At 34.2% G+C, this 25,630-nt stretch overlaps 3 protein-coding genes across 4 annotated transcripts in view; 1 reads left to right on the top strand and 2 right to left on the bottom strand.

Annotated features, from left to right (window-relative positions):
• The window catches only part of LOC125858581 (HMG1/2-like protein), a 377,596-nt gene that overhangs the window by 218,428 nt on the left and 133,538 nt on the right, over window positions 1-25,630 (bottom strand). The window lies entirely within an intron of this gene.
• On the top strand, window positions 6,493-11,891 carry LOC125858557 (probable serine/threonine-protein kinase PIX13). The gene is made up of 6 exons (XM_049538368.1): window positions 6,493-6,778; window positions 8,289-8,620; window positions 9,538-9,673; window positions 9,759-9,901; window positions 10,324-10,447; window positions 11,282-11,891. Exons 1-6 carry the CDS (start codon window positions 6,694-6,696, stop codon window positions 11,716-11,718), a joined length of 1,257 nt encoding a protein of 418 aa, XP_049394325.1. The 5' UTR covers window positions 6,493-6,693; the 3' UTR covers window positions 11,719-11,891.
• Window positions 12,404-24,098, bottom strand: LOC125858549 (ubiquitin domain-containing protein DSK2b-like). Its single transcript, XM_049538354.1, has 8 exons — window positions 23,708-24,098; window positions 15,834-16,592; window positions 14,775-14,986; window positions 14,541-14,654; window positions 13,916-13,974; window positions 13,658-13,686; window positions 13,056-13,142; window positions 12,404-12,961 (listed from the first exon to the last, which is right to left on the bottom strand). Exons 1-8 carry the CDS (start codon window positions 23,976-23,978, stop codon window positions 12,813-12,815), a joined length of 1,680 nt encoding a protein of 559 aa, XP_049394311.1. The 5' UTR covers window positions 23,979-24,098; the 3' UTR covers window positions 12,404-12,812.

Genomic DNA, 25,630 nt, shown 5'->3' with positions numbered 1-25,630 from the left:
GTTCTCTCGGAAGTGACCGCCGGCGGTGGAAACAAAGAGAGCTGGTACAGGTTGCTGAAAGAAGACAAAGTGGGACCCACTTACCTTCCCTTTTCTTTTTATGCTATTTACGCGCTTATAAATTTTTTATTTGCCACATCAGCCTCTAAGGTCATATATAATTCACTTGTAAGTTGTTTAAGGGGGTATTTAAATACACATAAAGTTATAGTGCTAAAGTAAGTTTTGGGGACAAGTTTAAAGGGGAATTTGTGTATTTTCCCAAGAAAAAAAGATACATTATGATATAGATATATAACAATCTTTTTTTAAAAAGGGTGAAGCTTCCTATGACATTATTATTTGTTGACAACTTTGGCATACACATGGAGTAGCAAGTAGAACTTATTAATTACTTATTAAGTTAATTTTCTTAGACATCTGAGTGGAAAAGGCATCACTTTTTGACTATATGTGTCATTAAAACCTCACAAGATTGGCTTATTCGAATCGGTAGCTGATTTAGAGGTGAGTTATGTAGGTATTAAATTATGTATAACTTTAACTAGCCACCAAACGACTAAGGGCTTGTTTGATAGGAGGGATAAATGATATAGAATGAGTTTATTACATATTTGATTGGCATAAAATCTCAGGACAACTTATTCCTAACTAAACGAGCCTTAAGTGTATTATATTGAAGGCCAAAGCGCCAAACTATGGCTTCAATTCTTCCTTTTTTTACATTCTTCAACTTTGCTTTATTGCAACAACTATATATTCAGTATAGTCCCATAAAATAAGATTCAGAAAGGATAGAATATACACAAATCTTATAGTTATTAACAATAGTGATTTTTTCTGCTGAAAAAAGAATCAATTTGATTCTTAACAAATTCACCAGATATAATAAAGTGAAGTTTTTGTATATATTAATCGAGAAAGAATATATGCTATTGCGTAATTCTATAAATGCTATTAAGAGGGACAATAAGGAAATGCATTGAAAATCACTAATCAGAAATAAAACGCATTCAGAAAATGCGTTTTATAAACAGTTTGAAATTTTCAAATATATACGCTCCAACGTAAAATATTATGTCACGTATCCCGATATATAATATTATACAATATTATATCTGGGAATTTGTATTGTTTTACTAGATTACATATAGAAAAAAATTCTTCATACCAAACACACCCTTTATAAATTATATTTATGTCATTAAATATATGATATATTTTAGATATAAAAGTTTATACCATATGCGTAGACTACAAAAAAATAAACAATTGTATGTAATAATTTTAATCTACAAAAACAATAAATTTGTACTATGAATATCAATTCCGAATTTATATATTATAAATATAACAATAATCTGACTTTGCCATAAAATATGTTACATAACTCAGCTATTTGTCAAGAAAGCTTGACGAAAGTTCTCGTGATTTGAAGTTTATGGATTCCTATAGAGTTTCAATATCCTCATTTTCACTATTTTCATCTCCTGGACATGTTAATTTTTGATCGATCAACAATCTGCCCCATATAACATCCTCGTTTTCACTACTCTCATCCAAGTTCAAAGTTTATTAATCATGGCATCTTGTTAGAAGTAATAAATTATTATTTTATGTAAGGTTTTTTTTTCTTTCAATTTTTGCTAGTTTTTTTGTTTGCAAAGTCTTTTTTTCTCACAAGAATTTCAATTTTTTGGGGAAAAGAATGTGAAAAAAGAAGAAGAAAGATTGACTGACCTTTGGTTTTCAAAAAAGTAATCTACTTTTCTCTTTTTCTTTTTAAGATTGAAAATTTTGATAACAGAAATACTATAATTATTACTCAATTGACTAAACCTTTGTTGGTCCTCCATAAGTTATGGACATAGGATTACTTGACTTTGAGCCATTGAATTAATCAACTCAAGTTATAATAAACAAATCATCCTAGATTTTGAAGTTGAAATTTACGATTTTAAAAAATTGAGTTTTTGAAATTGTAATTTTTCAAAATTTGAAATTATGTTTGTAATGCATCTTACTAAAAAAAAATCTACGGCCAAACACTAGCTAAAACTGCTATTTTTCTCCAAACTTTTTCTTATAAATAATATCTATCACTAGGCGATCAACTTTCGCTTACTAATTCTATGGAATATCTTCCACCAATAATATGTACTAAATAATCTATCCATATACATCGAAGTTAAGATAGATAAAAATAAGGAATATTTATAGACGTGTATAGTGCTAAAATTATGCCCTTTGAATCTTTATATCATGTAAGGTAGAATATTAAAATTTCATAAAAAAAAATTTATTTATTTTTTAATTATACTAACGAGAAAAAGCAAGATACTTGCATTGAAATGGAAGGAGTATTAAAAAAAAATGCAAAATGGGCATACAGAAAAAATCATATTAGGTGATAATATCATCCTAGAACATTAGTCAATTTTTTTTTTGCAGTTTAATAATTTTATAATGTAGTCAATATTGTTGTTTTTCTTCATAAACTAACAAAATAAAATAAAGTGTACCAACTTACACAAATAAATACTGACAAGAAAAATGACAGTGGTTTTGTTGGGTTCGAAAGAATCAGGGCGTCATGCACAAATTTATAATTATAAATTATGTTGGTGATAAATTAGATAATAAATAAAAACATACTAAAAATATATTATTAATATGGTTTGGTCTAAACTAAAAAAAATAATAAAATATAAACTCTATTGGGAGAATAATCTCCCCATAAATAAAATTCTTTAATGACTATCTTGTGAATGCTATTGTGTGTACTGATATGAGAAGAGGAGTCTTCAATTTATAAAATTTCAAACTTTTTATCTAAGGAAGAAATAATTCAAATATGGAAGTAAATTTTACGATCAAATTTTCAAAATTCAAATGTCAACTACAAAATCTGCCATTAAACCAAAGTTTATTATAACTTGAGTTCCTCAATTCTATGGCTCAAAGTCATGTAGTCCTATGTTGACAACTTATGGAGGACCAACAAAGGTTAGTCAATTGAGTAATAGTTATAATATTTCTGTTATCATAATTTTCAATCTGAAAAAGAAAAAAGAGAAAAGCAAATTACTTTTCTTTTGAAAACCAAGGTCAATTGAGTAATAGTTATAATCTTTTTGTTATCATAATATTTATGTTCCACATCGTATTGAAGCAGAACAGATAAATGAAAGCTTGATTTTCGTGTCTAATTATGTGATAAATATGTGTCATCAAACCTTAAAGGTTTTTTACAAAATGATGGCCAGACGAAATATATTGTACGGGATAGAGTGTTGAACGATAAAAAACTCACACATCCAGAAGATGAGAGTAGTGGAAATTAGGATGTTAAAATGGAGGTGTGTTTTTACTAGGAGAGAGGATCGAAGCTATTTGGGACAAAATAGAAAACGGGCATTGTGACCTGTGTTTTTACTAGGAGAGAGGATCAGAAACAAAGCTATTTGGGACAAAATAGTAAAAGGGCATTGTGACCCATTAAGTAACAATTAAAATATTTTTTGAACCAAACTATCCATTGAGAGCATTTTTGATCCCTTTTCGTACTTAAAAAGGTATGTTTGGTATGAAACAAAAAAAAGAGATTATATCAAGAGAATTTATATGTAATCTAACAAATAATATGGACTTAAATAGATATACTATTACGTGACATAAATTTTATATTTGGACTGTATATCTTTGAAAAATTCAAATTTTATTCATAAATCGCATTCTATGAATGTGTTTTATTCCTTGGTCAGTGATCTTCAATGCAACTAGGTGATTAATCTGGTTTAAAAAAGTAATTAGTACTTCTATTTTTTTAATTTGAATATCTTATTTTAAATAAGGAGTATTTAAAGATGTATGTACTGTTAAAATATTCTTTGAAAATCTATAGATCTTAAACATGTCACGTAAAATATTGTAATAAATTTTTTAATTAAATTTATAAAAAAAATATTTACATTGAAATGAAAGGAGTATTAGAAAATGAAAAAATGGCCATTAAGAATGATTCATATTAGGTGATAATGTTGTCCAAGAACATTAGTCAATTTTTTTTGCAGTTTAATAATTTTATAATGTAGTCAATATTGTTGTTTTTCTTCATAAACTAACAAAAGAAATTAAAGAGTTCCAACCTATTAATAGATAGTGACAAGAAAAAAGGTTGGGTGGCTTGACATTATTTAATTTACCTCACTTTTTTGGGAATTGCTTGGTAACGATGAATATTTTCTTTATAAGATAGAGACGGTCTGTTTTCGATAAATTTTTAATACAAAAATTTCAAATTCAAAAACCTAATAATATGAAATATATAATTACTTTTAATAATAAATATTTTATCACAAAAATAATTTTTCAATACAAATTCGAATTAATCAAGATCCGAAATAGATATCAAGACATATCATGCTAACAAAAGTAAATCATTTACACACTAGCCAAATGTTGAAATAATTGACTCTTCACTTTTTTGTTTCCTAATTGAATATACACTGAATGACGTCGAAAACTACATGCTTTTTTTTTCTATATAAAAAAAGTCCACATTCCACACCTATATTAATTTATTTTATTTATTTTGAAAAAAAAAAGTTAATGAGGTTTTGCCATGATTTTCTTACCATAATTTAAGATTTATTTTTCCTTAAAGAAAAGACAAAACATTACCATAAATATTTTTACTTTTCTTGAAAGGAAAATATAATATTCTTTCATATTTGGTTTATTCTTTCCTTTTAGGAAAATGTTTTGGAGTATCTAGTTCTTTTTCTAGTAGGAAAGGTTTTAGGACTCTATAAATATAAGTTTGTTTCTTCTAACACAATAACAATGATATCCACAATGTGGTCGTTTAAGAGTCTTGTTTATGGGAGATTTTCTCCTAAACATATTTATGTTTTTTTAGTATTAGTTTTCAATATGTAGGTCGTTTGATCAAATCATATTAATAATATATCTTTAGTATCTTTTTATTTGTTGTATGACTTGTCAACCATATGATTTGCAATTGTAAGCTTCCGCATAACGCCCTAATCTCCTTCATAACCCAACAAAAAAGGGATCCAATTCCTAGTGATTAAGTCAAGAAATATAAACCTAGGAAGTCATCCATTTTAATAATTAATTAATGATGAATGTAAATATAATAATATACGACATAATTATTGGAACAAAAAGAAGAAGAAGAAAAAAAAGAATTAATATAGTTTGCATATGTGACAATTGACCTTACAAATGGTGGTGGTAAATATCTGTTCATTTTTAATCACTCGACATAATTCAATAACTTTAGTTCAAATTAAATATTTAGATTTATAACTTTACTTCTAGAAACTTATATAAAGAGAATAAAGCAAAGTCCGATGAACTATTGATTTTAATATTTTTTAAATATAAACAAATAAATAAATAAACAAAGAAATGTACTTTTTTCATTATTTTCTTTTATAAAATATTGTATTTTATATTATTAATGGCACACGCACTAGTTTCATCCCTTTTATTTTCAGTGCTATATAAATATTATTTTTGCTAACTTTTGTTGAAATTTTAAAAAAATATCTTTTGTTCAACTTGCAGTTTGCAGTATCCTGTTTTCTCTCTCTACATATGTATAGTAAAGTTTTCAAAGGCATATTATATGAATAATCTGGGAGTAATTGTGATGAGATGAATAAAATTAAGAATTTAAATTTTGAAATAATTAATAATATACTTACGTGATCGAATTTGAATATAATCAAAAATTGGAAACTGATGAAAAGTAAAAATAAAATAAACCATAAATTCTTATTTTCATTATATAAATTTCTGTTACATACTTTCATATTAGTTTGTTTAAAAATATATCTCATTTTTTTTTATAATGATTTAACTTAAAATCTATTTTTTATTATCCTCAATGAAATGAAATGTCTTATAATTACGCAGATTGCTAATATAGACAATTAATTTTGTGGTCTACTCCTTGCCATGTGTCAATCAATTAAACCTCAATGGGCAAATTAGTCTACTAGATTATACTATATATATTCACATTTGATTAATATTGACTTTTGTTAATTTTTTGTAATTTTGAATTTTGAGCACATGCTAAATGTATCATGTAATTCAACAGCATATTGTAAATATTTAGACATGTAAATTATGATATATTTTAATTGAGTCTTTAAATATAGACAAAATATTTATACTATTAGATATTTTTTTTAAATATTGAATTATTTTTTATACGTTCTCAAGTGTTTTATATAAATAAATTAATCATATAATATATAATATATTTTTTAGTCATGCACATCAACATCACTTGAAACCAACATAAGATTTTACAATTTATTAAAGTAGATAACAAATTATAAATATTTTTATGTTTTAAATTTAAGTATGGATATAAAATAATTAAACTTCAAAACAAAACAGATACCAAACACGAAGTGGGAAAACAAAAAAGAAAAACTTGGCCAAACAATATACCTATCAATTCTTGGAAAATTCCACCAAGAAATAGTCACCCTTTTCGCTTTCATTGATTGATAATATTAATATCTTTTTTTTCTTGCTTTCTATTTCCATCCTTTTTCTTTGTTCCTTCAAACTCTTACACACGTTTTTCAATTGGATTATGTTACTACTAATATTGAAGTGAAAGGGAAAATTTAAAGTGTAGAATTTTTGATGGGGAATTGTTTTGGAGCTAAGCTTTCTAACTCTAAATCTAGTAGTACTTACCCTAGCTTCTCAGCTAGACCATCTACTCCAGGTACTTTTTTGTTTCTTCTTGCTTTTTATGCACAAATTATGCATCTGTTTGTCCTGTTTTGATTTGACATGGAGTTTAAGGAAGTTAAAAGAATACTTTTGAATCTTGTAAGCGTTAAATTAAAGATATGTTAAATGTACTGAAATATTTTTAAATCTTGTGGTGTTATATATGTCTGTATGGAAAGTTGGAATTACATAGTTGCTAAAAAAGAGAGGAAATTTTAACCGTGTATAAATAGCGTAATTTTTCGTCCATGGAGTTTAAGGAAGTTAAAGAATACTTTTGAATCTTGTAGGCGTTAAATTAAAGATATGTTAAATGTACTGAAATATTTTTTAATCTTGTGATGTTATATATGTCTGTATGGAAAGTTGGAATTACATAGTTGCTAAAAAAGAGAGGAAATTTTAACCGTGTATAAATAGCGTAATTTTTCGTCCAAAGGGTTCACCTACTTGGTGCCGCCACAGGCGAAGTTGGATGAAAGAGTCAGGATTTTTACAGAGCGGAGTCAGATTATAAAGAAGCAAGCACACGAATAAGCAAGAGCAGGGGCGTAGCTACCCTATAGTCGTCAGAAAATAATATCGTATATATCGTATATATGATACACGAAATGCTTAAATAACATATTTTGGACACTCTGAACATAACAAAGTGTTGTAGCCCAGTGATTTTAGATGCCTGGAAAAAGCCCTAAGTGCTCATGTGTTCGAATCTCACTAGCAACAATCCCCCCTTTATTTGGACAGCAGGCGAAGGTTGGTGTTACTGGTGGTGTGTTGATTGTGGACAGAGTTAAAAGAACAGATTTTTGGCATATAACAAAGCTAGAACTTCTTGTTTTTAATATATCGTGTGCATGCGGTTACGAGGGCATGTTGTTAATGGTAAAATGAGTAGTTTAAAGTTCATCAATATAGAAAGGTGGAATCTTTTTTTTTGGAACATACTAACTACTAAGAAGGAAAGAATGTAATGAACAGAGCTAGTAACTAATTCTTGAATTTTATACTCGTGAACGAATTTGTTGGACGTCTTAGTTCTGTTAGTGCTTAGTTTCTATTCCGAGTACTTTGGAATTTCCCCTTTTTTCTTGTTTTTGTATAAGGTGGTGGCCGGTGTTCAATGATGGAGTTGAGATTTTCACTAAGGAACGTCAAAATAAACACATAATGGAGCCAGATGGACTCAACATATAGTGTATATGTATATACATTTTTGGTGCATAACAAACTTAGAACTTGTTGTCTTATTCTTAAATATATATCACATTTGTATGGCTATGAGAACATGTCATTAGCAGAGTTTCGTAAATATAGAAAGGTAGACATTTTTTCGGGAACAGAATAAGAAGGAAGAATGTGATGAACAGAACTAGTAACCAACTTTTATCTGGTGAATGAGTTTGTTGGATGTCTTAATTCTTGTAATTATGGATTTTATGTTTAGCTGAGAGTGAGAAGATTCGAATTATAGATTTACATGATAGTTAGTATTTGTGCAGATACATCAAAGAGCTACAGCAATGGCGTTGGCTATTCGGTCACAAGTGGCAGTATTGGATGTAGTAATTTCTCAGCAGCTGCAAGTGAAGATACATGTTTGAACGGAGAGATATTGCCGATTCCAAATTTGAAGATTTATAGTTTTTCTGATTTGAAGTTGTGCACGAAGAATTTCAAGCCTGACTCAGTTTTGGGGATTGGCGGTTTTGGGACCGTGTATAAAGGATGGGTTGATGAGAAGACGCTTGCTCCGACTAAAGCTGGCACTGGAATGATTGTTGCCATCAAGAAGTTGAACTCTGAGAGCACTCAAGGATTTGAAGAGTGGCAGGTATACAGTTGAGATTTTTGATACAATGATAAAACAATTACTCTAATTTCGACAGCAGCCAATACTTTGGCCTTTTCCCTTTTACTGAAAGTGCTTTAAAATGCACAAATGTTGAGCTAACGGTTTGTAGAGTGAGTGAGTAATGGTCTTGAGTAGTTGTTGACAGGGGGCAAGACCAGGTAGGGCGAGGGGGTTCATTTGACCCTCCTTTAGCGGAAAATTACACTAGTAGATGTTGAACCCCATTCGGCTTCGTAGTGTGTTTACTTCTTCATATTTTGAACCCCTTCCGTGAAAATTCTGGCTCCGCTACTGGTTGTTGGTTAGGCAAGGCCATCAAAGAAACCAGGATGCCTACTATACTTGCTTGATGCAATTGAAATAACTAAGAAAATAGTAAGATGTGTATAGTCTAAGTGAATGGTTTTGTACATATATGTAATACATTATACAAATTTTCTTCTAGAATCGATACTGATTGGATTTCGGTTGCTTAATTTGCATATTGTCAAGTTAGAAACTTAAATGTTGGATTTGCTAGTTCACAGACAACTGATTGCTCTTTAAATTTGAGCAAATTTATCTTTCTTGTATTTGCTTTCTCGAGCTGAGGGTCTATCGGAAACAACTTCCCTATCTTACAGGCTCTTCGCGTCCAGCTTCAGAAAACAAAAAAACAATCTGTTTTACAAAAGTGATTCCAAATTTCAAGCTAGATCATGTTTTGCTTTGTCTGCAACCATTTTTCCCCGAAAATTTCAGTTTGTATAGTTATGATTTGTTGTAGGAATATCCATGTGATATTTTCCATCTTTTTTTTGTTTTAGCAATCTTTATGTTGCCAGTTATTGTGATCTATGCTTTCCAGTTAAGAGTCTTTATATAATGCTCATAATCCGTATCGCTTAAAAATGCAGTCAGAAGTGAACTTTTTAGGAAGGCTTTCACATCCTAACCTTGTTAAACTACTGGGATATTGTCATGAGGACAAGGAACTGTTACTCGTTTACGAATTTATGCCCAAGGGGAGTTTGGAAAACCATCTATTCAGAAGTAAGAAGTTGGTGTTAGAAATTCAATAAGACCAAAGCTCGAATAATTATATGGTGTGCTGACCTTCAGCTTGTCTGCTTTGTAGGGAGTGCTGCTATTGAACCACTTTCTTGGGACTTGCGGCTCAAAATTGCCATAGGAGCAGCACGGGGCTTAGCGTTCTTACATACTTCAGAAAAGAAAGTCATTTACAGAGACTTCAAAGCCTCAAACATACTGCTTGATGGGGTAAGGTCTGCTTCCTTGTCATTTTATTTGGTTAGCGAGTTCCCTATTGTGTTACTCATGCATTTGAACATTTATAAGTATTGATGTAGAAGTAACCGGTAAAGTTGTTGCCATGTGTGAACATGAGGTCACGGGTTCAAGCTGTGGAAACAGCCTCTTGCAGGAATGCAGGGTAAGGCTGCGTACAATAGACCGTTGTGGTCTGGCCCTTCCTTGGACCCGCGCATAACGGGAGCTTTAGTGCACCAGACTGCCTTTTACAAGTACTGATGTATATCATGAATATCATCTCTGCTTCTAGTTTCATGTTTTGACAATTTTCCGTGAAATGTTTCTTTTTCATTTGTTTGTCTTTAACTTTATTATGCATCATTATTTGGCCATTCGTTGAAACTTCCTGCTTTGCACCTTTTGCTTTGTAGAATTACAATGCAAAAATATCAGATTTTGGGTTAGCTAAACTGGGGCCTTCCGGTAGTAACTCACACGTAACTACTCGCGTTATGGGAACATATGGTTATGCTGCTCCAGAATATGTTGAAACTGGTGAGCACTTTCTTGAGCCTTTATTATATGTGTCTGATCTAAAATCTCAAGCTATTTAAGCCAAAATGGTTCTGAATTATGGTACTAAGTTGAATGGTTAGCTCTGGCCTTGATCGAACGTTGCTTTGGGGTGTAATCGGAGCAATGACCGTAGTGCTTTATGGATTAGTTGGTTGATGAAGTTCCGTTGTTTGTTAGATTCGTCGTCTACTTTCAGTTCAGGACCATAAATCTAAAGATATCCTAACAACTGATTGTTCCTATATGTCAACAAATTAGCACAATAGCTTCTCTGTTGTTTATTGCCTTCCGTTTTTTTTTCCATTTTTTCATTAGTGATTCGTGAATAAACCCGTTGAACATATTCCAAGATCTCCTAGAAATGTTCAAATTTTACATACAACTACAACAACATACTCAGTGTAATTCCACAAGTGGAGCCGTGGGAAGGTAGTGTGTATGCAGACCTTATCGAATCGTAAATTGAATTTGCAGTATTACTCATTTTGTTCCGATGATCTTTCCTTTTTTATTTGTTCCAACAATTAAGTGGGGTCTGAGGAGAGTACGTAGAGTGTACCCAGACCTTACCCCTACCTAAGAGGTAGAAAGGTTGTTTCTGATAGACCCTCGACTCAAGAAAAAACAGTCCAAAACAGTCTAGTAAAAGAAGTATAAGAAATAACAGATAGTAGCAGAATAGTAGTACAACAAAATAATACGATAGTCAAAGTACAAGAAACAACAACTAGTAACAGAAATCGAGTACACTACCATATAAAATGAAACCGAGGGAGAACATATGTTAATGGGGGATTGTTTTCATGTTAACAGGTCATCTATATGTAAAAAGTGATGTGTACGGATTTGGAGTGGTCGTGCTTGAGTTGCTGACTGGTTTACGAGCACTCGACACCAAAAGACCAAACGGAGAAGAGAAATTGGTGGACTGGGTGAAACCGATGCTGTCTAACAAAAGGAAGCTGAAGTCCATTATGGATGGTCGAATGGAAGGCCAATATTCTTCAAAAGCAGCAACACTTGCTGCTCAGATTACTCTAAAATGTCTAGAGGGAGACCCAAAGAATCGACCTTCAATGAAAGAAGTAATGAACGTGTTGGAACAGATCGAAGCCATCAAGGAGAATCCAAAAGAATCGAAAACCAAATCCGACCATTCTTCATCTCATCGTCACAAACAATCTCCAAGAAGTCGACAATCACCTCGTCAGACAAACGCCCAAGGATTCAGGTCAGGATCTGGAAAATGACAAGTAGAAATTGGCCTTTACCTATGTATGTATAAATTTCATTCTTTTCTCATTTAGTACAAGATCAAGTTCATTTTTTCAACTACAATTTTGTATTGTATATGTCACCTCTCCTCTGTATTGCATGGTTATTGTAATTTATCAAAGGTATTCATAGACTGATTTAGCTACTGGAAAACATGGTGGTTGTTATTATTATTTTAGATATAATGGTCGAAAACACATTTGAATGAGTTTCATACCCTACCTATCAAATACCTCAACATGTTCCTTTTCCTACTTGAACAATAGTACATAGATTCAGTGTTCAATATCCGTAATGGAACCTGACTAATTTGAATCTATGCCACAGGGGGAATGAGCGCCCTACCAATACTTGGGGCTCGAAATCGAGCCCTCCAATTAAGACTAAAGGAGCTTCATCTACTGCACCACATCCTTTAGTGGTGTATTGCATGGCTTTACTTCATTGTAATTTGTTAAAGGTGCTCATAGAATGAACTAACCCTCATAATAGTAAACAAACTTGTATTTTGTTTTAAAAGTAAAAAGACATTTTCAAATAATACACTATATGCTAGTAATTTTTAAGTCAAACTCATCCTTGGTCATGAAACATTCAAGCGACCACTGACCACCATACATTTCATTTCAACTAAATAAAGACTATTAAAGACTCTTCAACTAAATAATTGAATAACATTCATACAAACACTGAAACACATTATCCAAGCTTTTGAATAATAACTTCAGTGAGTTTGAGATATATGACAACTGAAAATTAACTTAACGTCCAGAAAATCTCTTGCGGCCCATACATTGTAAAAGAGATACCAGAAGAAACGGGAGTTCGAACTATTTATGGGACCGATTTTAACATTGTATGTACAGACAACTCAAGAACTAAATCTTCCATCAGTTTACTTTAGTCCAAGTGAAAACAGAATAGGGGGACAAAAGACGAGACGTGAGTTTAAAAATTGAACTTTCGAATATTTATTTCAAACAAGGACACTGACGCTCCTTGTGTTCGAAATCAATCAATTTCATCAGACCCCATCAGTTGTGTTGTCTTATAGAAGAGAAGACTAACACTATTGTCCAAGATTTCCAAGAAGTCGCTCTACTGCAGCATGAACATTGCCACCGGAGGCAGTCAGTGCCCGGATATTTTCTTGAGTGTCAAAGAAACCCATTTCTTGTAACTGTGTTAGCTGAGTAGCGTATAATTCCTCTGGGGGCACTGCAACAGAGATCAAGAGTGAAATTGAAAAATCGTCAAGTCGGAGGGAAAGAGAAAGAAAAACTGAAGAGAGAAAGCAAGAGATAAAAGTAACCATTAGATCTGTTAGGGACACCCAAGCCCCCAGTCCCAAGTCCACCAAACATGTTCATAAGCATTTCCATTCCCGAGTTGTCAAGTGCTGCAATTATTCAAACCACCACATGATGTGAGTTAGCTAAAACATAATTTCATAAACAGAAATTGCATCAACTTTGCCCTTCAACCCTAAATTTTATATGGTTATTAGATTCACTAGTTCCCTATATTGATTGTATCACTGACAATGAATAGCCGTCTCTTTAACAACCTGAATAAGGGTTTCACAGTCAAGAATCCAGTTTGAAACCCAAACTCCATAAGCCAAATAAACTAATACATAATGTCTCCGCATTGTAGATAAGAACTTGACAAATTAAGTGTCTATTTACAATAGGAATAATGTTCAGGAGAATTTGGAAGTTGAAGGTGTGGATTTCCCAGTGGACCCTATTGTACCAAGATAAGAGCAAACTTTGAAAACAAAAATGTTCCAGAAAAATTATATTCCCCAAAACAACATTAATAACACAATAATACCAGCTATCATGCTCACTAATTCAGAATGACTTGATTGAGGTGATAAAGAATATCAAGTTTGAAGAATAGGAAGTTTACCTGCTCCACCAGCATTTTGGCCCGGCAGTCTGCAAGTAGTAAAAGAAACTTTGTCAACACAGTAACAAGTTCATCTCAACTAGATAGGATTTCTCCATCTTTTGGCAAGTAAAAATGAAAATTATGAAAGGAAAATTATTTTCTTCGGCAAGCTTATTTGTGAAAAAGGCAAGAGTTTGATAATTCAAGCAAATAAGCAACCCGTATAAGATTAATCATGAAACATTTTTCCAGCCAAGAAACTAAGAACCAGCTTACTGGTTTGTTTGCTGACGCCCAAGTTGAGATGCAAGCCCTTGCTGGAAAGTCATAAGTTGCTAAAAAGAAAGAAAAAGATGTACAAGTCACAAGAAGGCAGATGGATTATCAAGGAACACTATAACAAAATCTCAGTCTCATACAAACATTAACAACCTCTTTTTGCACCCCACATAAAGCCGCTTCTCTTACCCAACATTCCAACAATAGCAGTTTAACCCCCCTACCACCTCCTTTTTTCTTTTTCTTCGGAGTTCCAAGTGGAGTTATCAGGATCAACTACCCCAGAACTACGGATTCACATATTGGTGTAATGTCATTGTGAAAGATAGTAATGAAAAAGAGTAGACGAGAATCTGTTTTTTTTCTTAGTACTGTGTAGGCATCCGCTGTTCACATGTATTTGGTTTACGGTCTCTTTGGGTCATTTCACACTCCCTATTAGGTTTATCTTGCACGTGGATGCACTCCTCTCAAGTGTTATTAATGATAAAAGTCACAAAAGTTGTACTGTTACCAAGCAAAACTGAATGAGATCACCCATGCCATTTAGTTGCTACATCTCATGCACCAGATGCATATTTTAAGCAAGCAAGACCTTCTAAGTGTGGCAAGTATTCTTTACCTGCACTGTCTCAGGCGATGTCAATTGACGAATAAATTCAGGATTTTGCATCATTTCTCTGAGCTGTGGATTGGAATCAAGCATGCTTCTAAGCTGTGGATTCATCCCTAAAACCTAATCACCAGGTTAAATGAGAAACTTACTGTCAGTAGACAAAGAGAGTCAAAGGAAACAGAAATACAGCAAAACTAAACGACTGCATGCAAATTTTCAATCAGACAAATAAATAAATACCTGGTTCATGTACTGAGGATTTGAAAGGAGAGACTGCATCATCTGTGAGATGGCAGGGTTCTGCATCATTTGATTTAGCGAAGTGGAATCAGGCATGCCGCCTAGCATTTGCTCCAAACCTGGGGAACCAAGCCCACCTAGGCCAAGTGGTGCAGCCCTGGTATCCCCAGCAGTATTTGACCTAGCAGTGGTATTGGCTTGGGCAGCTCCAGCTGAAAAAGTCAATGTATTAGTAAAAACATAATCATATAATTCATACTTATCCAGCAACATGGATCTGTGAGAAATATAGTTCAAAAATAAGGCATGACAAAATGATTACCCAAGGATCCTAAGAGTACACCATAATTATGTCTACAACATGAAGGATTAAAATACCTCAAATCAACATTAAGAAGCTCACAAGAAACTTCAAAATATTTTAGTGGACGAAAAATTAAAAGGGAAGACAACCAATCTTTTATTGTTTTACAGTAAACAAAGGCAGCAAACAAATTTTGATAAGAAATTCATAGTGCTTGATGACCATTAAATTCAAGTTGTAAACACAAATTGCACAAGTTGAACTTCATGCCCAACCTTAGCAGAATGATGTACAAAAATATCTCAAGAAATACAAGAGATAAAATAAGGTAGCTATTAATTGCAGGAGCATCCCAAGTTCAATAGAAATCAAAACAAGAGATTAAGTAAACAGTTAAACTAAAAAATATAGAATAAAAGAAAACCAAAAAAAGTAAACAGTTAACTCTTTCAAGATGTTTTTAGGAGAAACAAAAATCAGTGCACATGATTAAGTATAGATTTGTATCATGTACTTAACCTTTTGGTGTAAAAAGGAAAATGCAAATGAGGCAGAAACTTAACAAGAAATCATGTAGTCCCTCTAAAGTTTAGAAGAGGGCTATGCTTTTGGCTCTTTTGCCACTTGTACAAAAATCCCAGCACTACCTTTGTGCTGCTTTATGAATACAATTATTACCATTTAATAAAAAAAGGTAAACAGTTTTACTCTAGCTAGTCAAAATGATTAAAGAATAAGAGATGATAAGAACTAACTGCCTGCAGCTGCCCAAGGATTCGGAAGTGGATTAGTATTTGGGGCAGGCAGATTATCAGTAGTCTCAGAACCAGTAGTTGGAGGATTATTAGACTGCTGTCTGCCTTGTCCACCTTGTGCTCCCAAAAGAGCTGCAAACGGGTTAGACCCCGCATCATTTCGTGTATCTCCAGACAATGTTGATGCATTTAGGAATGGCTCCTGGACATTTTCATACATACGCCTCAGCATGTTAAATCCCTCCGGAGAAGATTCAATATTGCTCATGGCCCTGTCTGTATTGCGCATCATCTCACGCATAAGTTCAGGGTTTCGTGCAGCCTCCATTGTCTGTCGAAGAGTAGCAGGATCATTGAGTACGTGAGCAAGCTCCGGATTACGATCCATGATCTCTCGCATTTGGGGATTGTTCATGATCAAGTTGCGGATGGTTTCAGGGTTATTCATTAAATTCTGAACAAGAGGCATATTCATCATATCTCTCATCATGTCAGGGTTTTGAGTCAACTGCTGCTGGACCTGCTCAAAATTGGGAAGACCAGCTCCAAACAAACCACCGCCACCACCACTTCCAAGACCAGGAAACATTGAAGCTCCAAGGCCTGATCCTGGAAATGGTCCGCCTGCATCAGAAGCAGCATTTCTTGGTGCATTCTGAGCAGTATTTGGACCTCCAACATTGGTTGCACTTGCAGGGTTTGCAGAGGGAGCTGGGGTAGAACCTCGAACTAAATGAACTGTGTGATCTGCCTCCAGACCTATCAAGCACAAAGTTAAAATAAGCTAGATCACTACGATTATCACTGACAGCTTGATAAAATGTTACATGCAGATGCAAAAGCAGATATAACTGAAGTTTGGCACTGAGTGCTAATGGTGTACCACTTCTAAACTCAATCTTGAACATTTTGAAGTGATAATTAACCGATTGTGAACAACTTGACAGGTGTAGAGTATCTTCATGTAACAAATAATGCAGAAGTAGAAATTAATCACAGGGAAAAGAAGATATTCCTTCCATGCAAAACTGTGGGTCGCAAGGAGGGTGGAACCACACAATACATCCAACAAAGAGTCGCACAAGCCCCACTTTTACACCTTCCACACTCAAAAAAGAAAAAAAGAAGATATTACATCAATACAGTTTAGTGTCCCAAGGAAAGTGGAATCACATATTACATTCAACAAAAGTCATACAAGCCCCACTTTTCACCCAGCTCGCTTCACATCTTTCCACTATATACTAAATACTAATGTAACTTTTCAATTAAAACTAGTACAAAGTCAAACACTATGATAGAGTGAACATTGTAAAGCAACAGAAAAGACCTCATGTCTCTTAGGTTTACATATACTTGTCAATTCATGCGACATCCCATTTAACAAGCTTTTTAGTTTTAAATGGTCTACTAGTACAGTATAGTTTAACAATAGCTTCCCACAAGTCAAAGCAATTACTTCAGAACTCCTCAGTTATCCCTTCAATATGCCAGACACTTGAGGCTAACAGCAGTGTACACATTCTACTAGTCAGTTTCTAAATGGATGGCACTAACAACCAAGCCAAGCCAAAGAAGATACTACTCCATCTCCCGGGTCAGCATGTTTGGCATTATCATGTGAACAATCCCAACATCAACCTAAATCTTCCAAACAATCATTTTTCGAAACTAGGACTACCCTCGATTATTTGGCAAACAGCTCATGTGGCGTTCTTGCACATTGAACAAATCACTAATCCACTCCTCCCAGGCAGCACCTCACTTTCACTGCCTTGTTAACATGTTATCAAGTAAACCAAATGCCCATGTTCTTTTTATCAAGAAACACTCGTGTTGCTTAGAAGTAGATACTAAAAGGATATTAGCAGACTCTACACTTGCTACATATATCGAAGCCAACAAAGGGACACCGTGGCAGAAGTTTGGTCAAATCAGGGATGGAATCTGAATTCTGGAAGGCCCCTAAATGAATGGGAGATCCAAAGACTAGTAGAGTTCTTTAGAATCCTTGAGCAATTCAAAGGAACCTCTACCTCCCAAGATGGATTGATTTGGAATCATAACTGCCAAGGAAATTTCAGTGTGAAGAAGCTTACAAAAAGTTCAACCCTTTCACCTATCAGGTTACTGGCTGGCCATGAAAACTTATCTGGAAAGTTAAAATACCTTTTAAAGTGTCCTGCTTCACTTGGCTACCAGCAAAGCAGGCTGTTTCGACTCAAGAAAACCTCATGAAAAGGGGTATCCAACTGAGTCTTAGGTATTTCCTGTGTGGAAAAGAGGCAGAAACAGTCAACCACCTCTTTCTTCACGGTAGGATCACTAATATTTTGTGGAGCGATATCGTCAATTTGAAGGGCCTACTTTGGGTGATGCCAAGAAATATTGCCCAGGCCCTGAAGATATGGAGTAGCTTTGCCTACATGTCTGGTCATAAAGAAAGATGGAAGATCATTCCCACCTGTATCTGGTGGTCTGTGTGGAAAGAGAGGAACCTCAGATGCTTCCAGAACAAAAGTAACAACATCCAGAAGATGAAGATGAATTGCTTGGTTTTATTTCATTTTTGGTGTAAACAGGAGTATATGGAAGATCTAGAATCAGTAATAATGTTTTTGGCACCTTGTAATTTTGTTATTTAGGATTGAAGATCTTCCTGATACTCTCCTTTATTTGTAATTAGTAAACCTGGTTTGATTTTTTGGAATATAATACATGAATGTTACCTTCTCAAAAAAAAATCAAATTTTTTTGAAGCCAACAGAACTCACTGCCTTCATCTTTGCCACTTCCATACATTTAACAGCAATAGCAATTCCCATTACGAGCATAATAATAAAGAAATATTAAATGTAATACCCTAACACAAAAATTCAATACAGAACCAACAACTACTACTACGCATCTATTTTGAAGCTAGTTGGGGAGACAGTCATTAGGTGTTTTGGAAGACGTAAGACGACAACGGCATTCCTCACTGAGGCAAGAGGCAAGGTGCTCGCCTTTTAGAAGTGAGGCGCCAATTAATACCAAAAAGTTAAAATATTTAATTGCATATACAAATAACCAAAATCTAAATAGCAATAACATCTTACTATTTATAGGCAAAAAATTAATGTATTAATTATACATTAAATCTCAATAGCAATAACATCTTACTGTTTATAGGCAAAAACATCTTACTGTTTTTGCTTCTACTTTTGTAACTAATTTGCATCATCTTGATGCCTTCAATGGAACATTTAATTCATCAAAAAAAAATAATGTATTAATCAGTATTCAACTAAACTCAATTGGGTAGAAAATAAAAATAAATGGACTAGCAAATGAAAAGGAAAAAACTGGACATTAGCAGAAAATAGAAAAAAGAGGGAAGAAGAAGGCAAGAAGAAAAAAGAAAATGAAAGAGCTGGAAACAGAGGAGAAAGTAAAAGAAGAAGAAAGAAGAAAAGAATCTGCCAGTACCCTGTTGGCAGAAACAAAGGAGAAAGAAGAAATGAGAAGAAGCGTACCTTTGCACACAGCTGAAGTCTGAAGACAAAGATGGAGAACTAAGTTGAACATAGTCGCGTAATTGACTCAAAAGTAGTAAGTGGAAAAAAACTATAAAATTACATTTAAAATATTAAAAGCTGTGGTCTCTTTCTTTTTTAGAAAAAGTCTCAGCACCTCTGCTCGCCTTTTTCATATCTCTCGCCTCGCAACGAAAGGTGACACACCGACCTCTCGCCTCTCGCCTAAGGAGCTAAGGCGAGCACCTTTGATAACACTCCGTCAACTTAATCTTCAATATTCATTTCACACCTCCATTTGCCGGTTTCGTTCGATAACCAAATTGAAATCGCATGCTAACAATCCTCTATCAGAAGAAATTTATATATCCATATGTAATGGTCTCAAAAGGGTTCGATATGAAGACCAACTAAGCAAACCGGGAAATTTCAAATAAAACAATGGGTGACGTGGACGGTCAGGAATACCTCCGGCTTAATAAATTTGAATGGTGGAGATTTAAGGGTAGTCAATATAACAATCTAGCTAAAGCAGAGAGAGAGGCATAGTAGAATTCCGGATCCTTCACACCATTCTTCTGAATTCCTTTCTCCTCTTCTCACTTCTTTCCTTTCGTTCTGCAGATTTGAAAGCTTTATCTGGTTGTTCAAAGTTCAAATTCATTACTGTTTATTTCTTTTTCAGTTCAATTACCTTGTATTGGGTAGTTCTCTTTGTTGTTATTTTAAATACGGTAACCTACATCTACCAACCTCAACCCCTCTCCTTCGGAGTCAATAGTGGTCCTCTTCACTTCGCTCCCTTCCTGACCGACCCCAACCCCTCAACCTCAAGGTTGGAGGTGGAGGTAGCTTTCCACTTGAACTACCCTTTCTAGTCTCTTTGTAGTTTGAAGTTATACTTTCATCAATGAAAATCCCAGAAAATTGAGCCCCAATTGCATTTCACATGGTATCAAAGCATCGACTCTACAACCAGTGGGAAGTGGAAATGGCTGAGAAAATATGGTTTACAGTTACGATTTGAAACTGAATAATTGGGAAAAGGCTCTTAAACAAGCACAGGGTAGGCCAGATAGATTGACCAGTTCGCAGGTAGATATGTGAGATAAATTGGACAAGATTGCAGAGAAGACAGGAATAGAATCAAAGATTGAGGCTTTGCAGGGAAATTCACTACATTTCTCGATCTTTTTTGTAAAATAAATAGTCCTATGCCAACTGCAACTAAGACCTTATGTTAAAATCCTCTACATTCTCGATCTGTCTAAAATCTAAGTTGTGTGGACTCTCCATTTTTGTTGCCCCATCCCTGCCGACGTGAGATGGGTCGGATACTTTGACCAGAGTCCAGGGACAATTTTTTTTTTTGGGTGGGGAGGGGGGGTTGAGATTTTGATTTCTCAAAATCAAAGATAAAATGAAATGGCATACCTTCAATATTATAGTCCTTTTTAGCTTTTCCTCTTGGTCAATATTTGTTGCTTCATGTTTCAGGCCAAACGAAGAGAAACTAAGAATTCAAGCGGTTGTAATATAACTTCTGGAAGACATTAGCAATGATCTGTAAGGAGAGTTGGTGGAAGGTCTTGCTTGAATGACTTTCTTTTTCTTTTTTGAGGGGAAGAACCAGAGAGCATGAAAGAAGAAGTTGGGGACTTGGGGAAGACGACCTAGAAGATCTTAATAACTCTACTTTATAATTTTGGAATTCTTTTAGCCAAATCCCAGCACCTAGATTTGTACCCCGAATCTTAAAATTAAAATTTCGCCGAATCCGACCCTCAGATTCACAACCATGTTGGATACCCGCACCGAGTCCGAGCAACTTAGTCTAAAATGACAGGCTTAGAAATGAAGTTTAAAGTAGGGAAGAGCATCATCCACCACACACAATAGATACCTTGAAGAAAAGTTGATCAGGCTGGCTCAAAAGGGATCTGCTGAAGTGTACCTTGAGAAGTTTGAAGGCATTGGGGTGCAGCTGTCTGATCTGCAGTACAACACGTCAATAATGCCTACTTTCTTTCAAGTTTCACAGATGGACTACAAGAAGAAATTAAGATGTCTATCAAGGTAATTAGGCCTACCACTTTGACCAAACAATTTAGCAGGCAAGGTTGCAGGAAAAGGCATTTGAGGCTTACCTTAAAAGGAGCAAAGTGGTCATTAAACCTTCTACCTCCCAGCTATAATCTCAACCCATTCATAATCCTAGTACACTACAAATATTGGAAAATAGTGCAATGATAGCCTAGTTCATGAAAATGTGTCTACTGGTGCTGAACTTTCACAAGGTTTAACTGCTTGGGCTGATGTAAACATGCATGTGGCAGAGAACTATATTGCTTCAATCCATATAGATATGTCCGACAACACTACTATTGCAGCAGGAAATGAAAGTAGTAATGGTTTTATCTCTCGTGGCCAAGGTGGACCAGACATGGTTGAGATCAAAGTAGAAGTTGTAGATCTTCCTAAAGACTATGGTGATAGTACTGAAAAGCATGCTGGAACAACTCCAGACACAAACATCTTATTTAGCAAACGGAAAAGGCAAAATCAAGAGTTTTGGCATTAGAGGTTTAGGAAGAATTGTGCATAAGGATGATGAGACTGACAGACAAGAAGGCTAAGGACTTCGGATTCCAAGGAGATTCATGATATTCCAGAAGAGGAAAGTACACCCAACCATTAACACTTGTAATGCCTTGCTACACAGCATGTGGGAAGAAGTGAACGGTTTTTATGATAAGTTGCTAACTAAGAAGCTAATAGGCAGTTTCTGATTTTCTGTGCTGATTACAGAATTCACATTCTCTATTAGCACATCCCCCCAGGGTGATCCTCATTCAGGCTCTCTGAAGGGACCTCCAGATGAAGATGAAGGAAGCCTTGGGTATGTCTTAGGTATCATAAATGCAAACTCCAGATTACGGAAATGAGAGCTATATTGGAGCTGCACAATATGACAATCTGGGAGAGAACCAAACATAAAGGTATATGATGCGGAAGGTATAAAGAATGAGCACCCGCTTCCTTGAATCACACCTATGGTTGTTTATGTTGGCGGTCAAAATTTGTACCAAGTTTTAGCCAGAATCCTTCGATTAGAAAGTTTGTCCTTATATGCAGACTCTCAAAGTGACGGGTTTATTTCTGTTGTCATAGATTTTTCATGTGAGAACTTGCAAAAAATGGTATATGAATTACACACTAATTTTTATTTTTTTTTTGAAATAGGTAACTTTGTATTATATCACAAAACAGTACATGGTACACACACTAAACAATTCAACGAAGAAAGCTGGCAATATTGGTACAACAGGACTATTTTAGGACAATTAGCAGAACGGGTAATTTATTGATGAGACTAGCGTATTTCCTATGCGCGTAGAAAATGATGTCTTTCGTGTGGGTTTCTTCGCTCATCACTTTCTATGTGGCTTCACAACCTTAATTCTCCAGTTATCTCAATCGGAAATGCATCTGATGCAGTGTTACATAATGTGGCTAACATGCATGCCCATCCAACCGTTGGACACTTAGCTATAGCAAATTCACACTATGGAATTGAATTATAAAGGACAATTTAACTGCAGAAAAACACAACGTAATTGATCTGGTAAGCGTCAATTACATCTTCTAGAGCTTAACCATGAGGTCCCAAAAGTCCTTGGGTATGAACAAGTATGCAAAAGGGGAACATGGAAGAAGGGTTGATTATTGCATCATCTTGTCCTCTAGGTTCCAATATCCTAGTTTCTACCGTTGGGAACTAATGGATCCATACATGATCATATAAATGAGAATGAAAATTTACATGTAAAATATACGTGACTTATAGGAAAAGGCCAATTTCAAGTTGGAAGTATTATCATGATCCAGATGAGCAGATCAAGCTAAATAGGGTCACATGGGAACCATCGTCAAGGGATTAGACCACACCCCTCATATAAACACAGTGAAATTACTGTGCAGAGGCGGGAAACATTTTGGAAATTTCGTCTCTGTATCTATCTATCTATCTCAATTCATATCCTCTTCTCTATTCATGTGCTCTTCATCATCATAGCTGAGCTATCTTCTTACACGCAAGTACGAGGTATCTTTGTGGATCAAATTAATGGTAATGTTCTTAGATTGAGTTTGCTTCTAATTAGTTCTATTCTCTGCACTTCCATTTTAATTACTTCTTTCTATTGAGCTGTACTAATTCTGTCATCACAATTTCAACTCTGAATTATAACTGAAAACAATTAAACTCAAATAAAATCTCCAAATATATTAATCACGCACCAGCAATTTATCAGCTCCGCCATAAAATAAAAAAAATAAAAAAGCCTATAATTAACATACCGTAGCTTTCTAGTGTTTGCTCGTCCTTTAAGATCCGGCCTTTATAGATCAATCTCTGTTGTTCAGCAGGAATGTTGGCTTGTTGTGCAAGAATAGACTTGAACGATCCGACGGTAGAATCGAGGCTGACCTGCACAGAGAATTTCGAGCCGCTAGAACATCGGATGTTGATTGTAACACCTCCGCCGGCACCGGCGCCGGTGTTACTCACCTTGTTTGAATCGCCGCCGTCTCCCGCCGGAACACTAGCATCTCCGCCTCCCATACTCATACTCCTCCCTTATTGCAATTTGGGAGGTGAAAATTCAGTTGAATTGAAGAAAGCAAAATGCAAACAAAGTACAAGCCCTATCTGTGGAATTTTTTTCAAGAGAACTGAAATTAGCTTTTAATTTATTGATGGTAATAAATAACAAAAACAAAAGCAATAATTATTTTTCCTATTTTTGGTTTAGACTTTGGAGGAAAATTGACTCATGGATGATATCATATAATCCTATTTCCGTCCATTTTAAATTATTATTTTTTTAGATTCAAACGATAATAATTTTGACTAATATTACATTTTTTTATTGATATGCAAAAAATTAGAATGTATTGTACTTTTTGGAGAATACATAAAAACCTCCATGAACTTGGCAGCATAACTTATTTTAGCACTTAAACTACACGGGTGTTTATTTACCCCCTAATTTCATTTCGTGTGAATTTAATACCACCTTAACAGATGATGTGGCAAAAAAAGAAAAACAAAAAAGTTGAAGGCGCATAAATCTTTTTTTTTTAGAAAAATAATGGTCCCACTAGCATTATATATATATATATATATATATATAATGAAAAAAAAAAAAAAAAACCCACCTACCTCATTCTTCTTCTTCTTCAAACCCCTCCACCCCTTTCTCAAAACCCCACCTCCCCTACTTGTCTCTTCTTCCTCAAACTCCCACCGCATCCTACCCCAACCCCAACCCATCCTCTTTCTCCTTCATCAAACTCTACATTCTATACATTTTTTCGTTAAACAAAAATAGAAAATCACATTCAAGACCCACATAATTTTCTTTATTCTTTACTTTTGAGATTCGATTTTTCTTAAAAAATAATTATTCATCTAACTTTAAACTTACTTATTCTATACCTGAATATGCATTAAGAAGTGAAACAAAAAAAGTAACAGCAAATCTAAAAAATTAGCAGTTCGATTTTGCATAAATTTAAAATCGCCATTGCTGATATAAGTTGATAGTTTCACCTAGTTGGGAAAAAAAAATACGGTGATTGATATAAGTATTGATGGAAGTAATAGTGAATAATTACAAAGCAATGAAAAATAAAATGAATCAATCAATGTGAAATTTTGGATGTTAAGAAACTGACCCAAATGAAATAATGAAGAGGGTGGGTGAAGAGTGAAAATAATTTTTTTTTAAAGATCTGGGAAAGTAAAAATAAAGAAAAAATACTTTTTTTCAATTATATGACATGTCATCGATGTGGCACCGAGGTGTCACTTAGGTGGCGCGCGTGCACTTCACCCATGAGTATGAAACTGGTATTGTATATGTAAGGTGCTTTTAAATTCACTTGCAATAAGATTAGGGGGGTAAATAATTACCCGTAAAGTTAAAATACTAAAGTAAGTTATGCTGCCAAGTTGGGGGGGGGGGGGGGGGGATATATTTTCCCTACTTTTTGTATAGTTTTTGAATATATAAATTTTTTGTTTAAAATATTAAATTAATGTAATCTAATTTAACTTTAAAAATTAGTCAAATTGACTTTCGAAAAGCACAACATGACAATTAAAAGTGGAAAAATAGAGTATTTAGTTGTTTATTTATTTTCACATCTTGTGTACATTATCTCTGACTATTTTGGCTTCACGTTGTGTAGGGCTTCATTCGGGAAAACGCTGAAATT

The sequence above is a fragment of the Solanum stenotomum genome, chromosome 3 (genome assembly GCF_019186545.1).
Source record: "Solanum stenotomum isolate F172 chromosome 3, ASM1918654v1, whole genome shotgun sequence".
NCBI lineage: Eukaryota > Viridiplantae > Streptophyta > Magnoliopsida > Solanales > Solanaceae > Solanum > Solanum stenotomum.
Note: the sequence above shows the minus strand (reverse complement) of the source record. Positions and strands in the feature narration are given on the sequence as shown.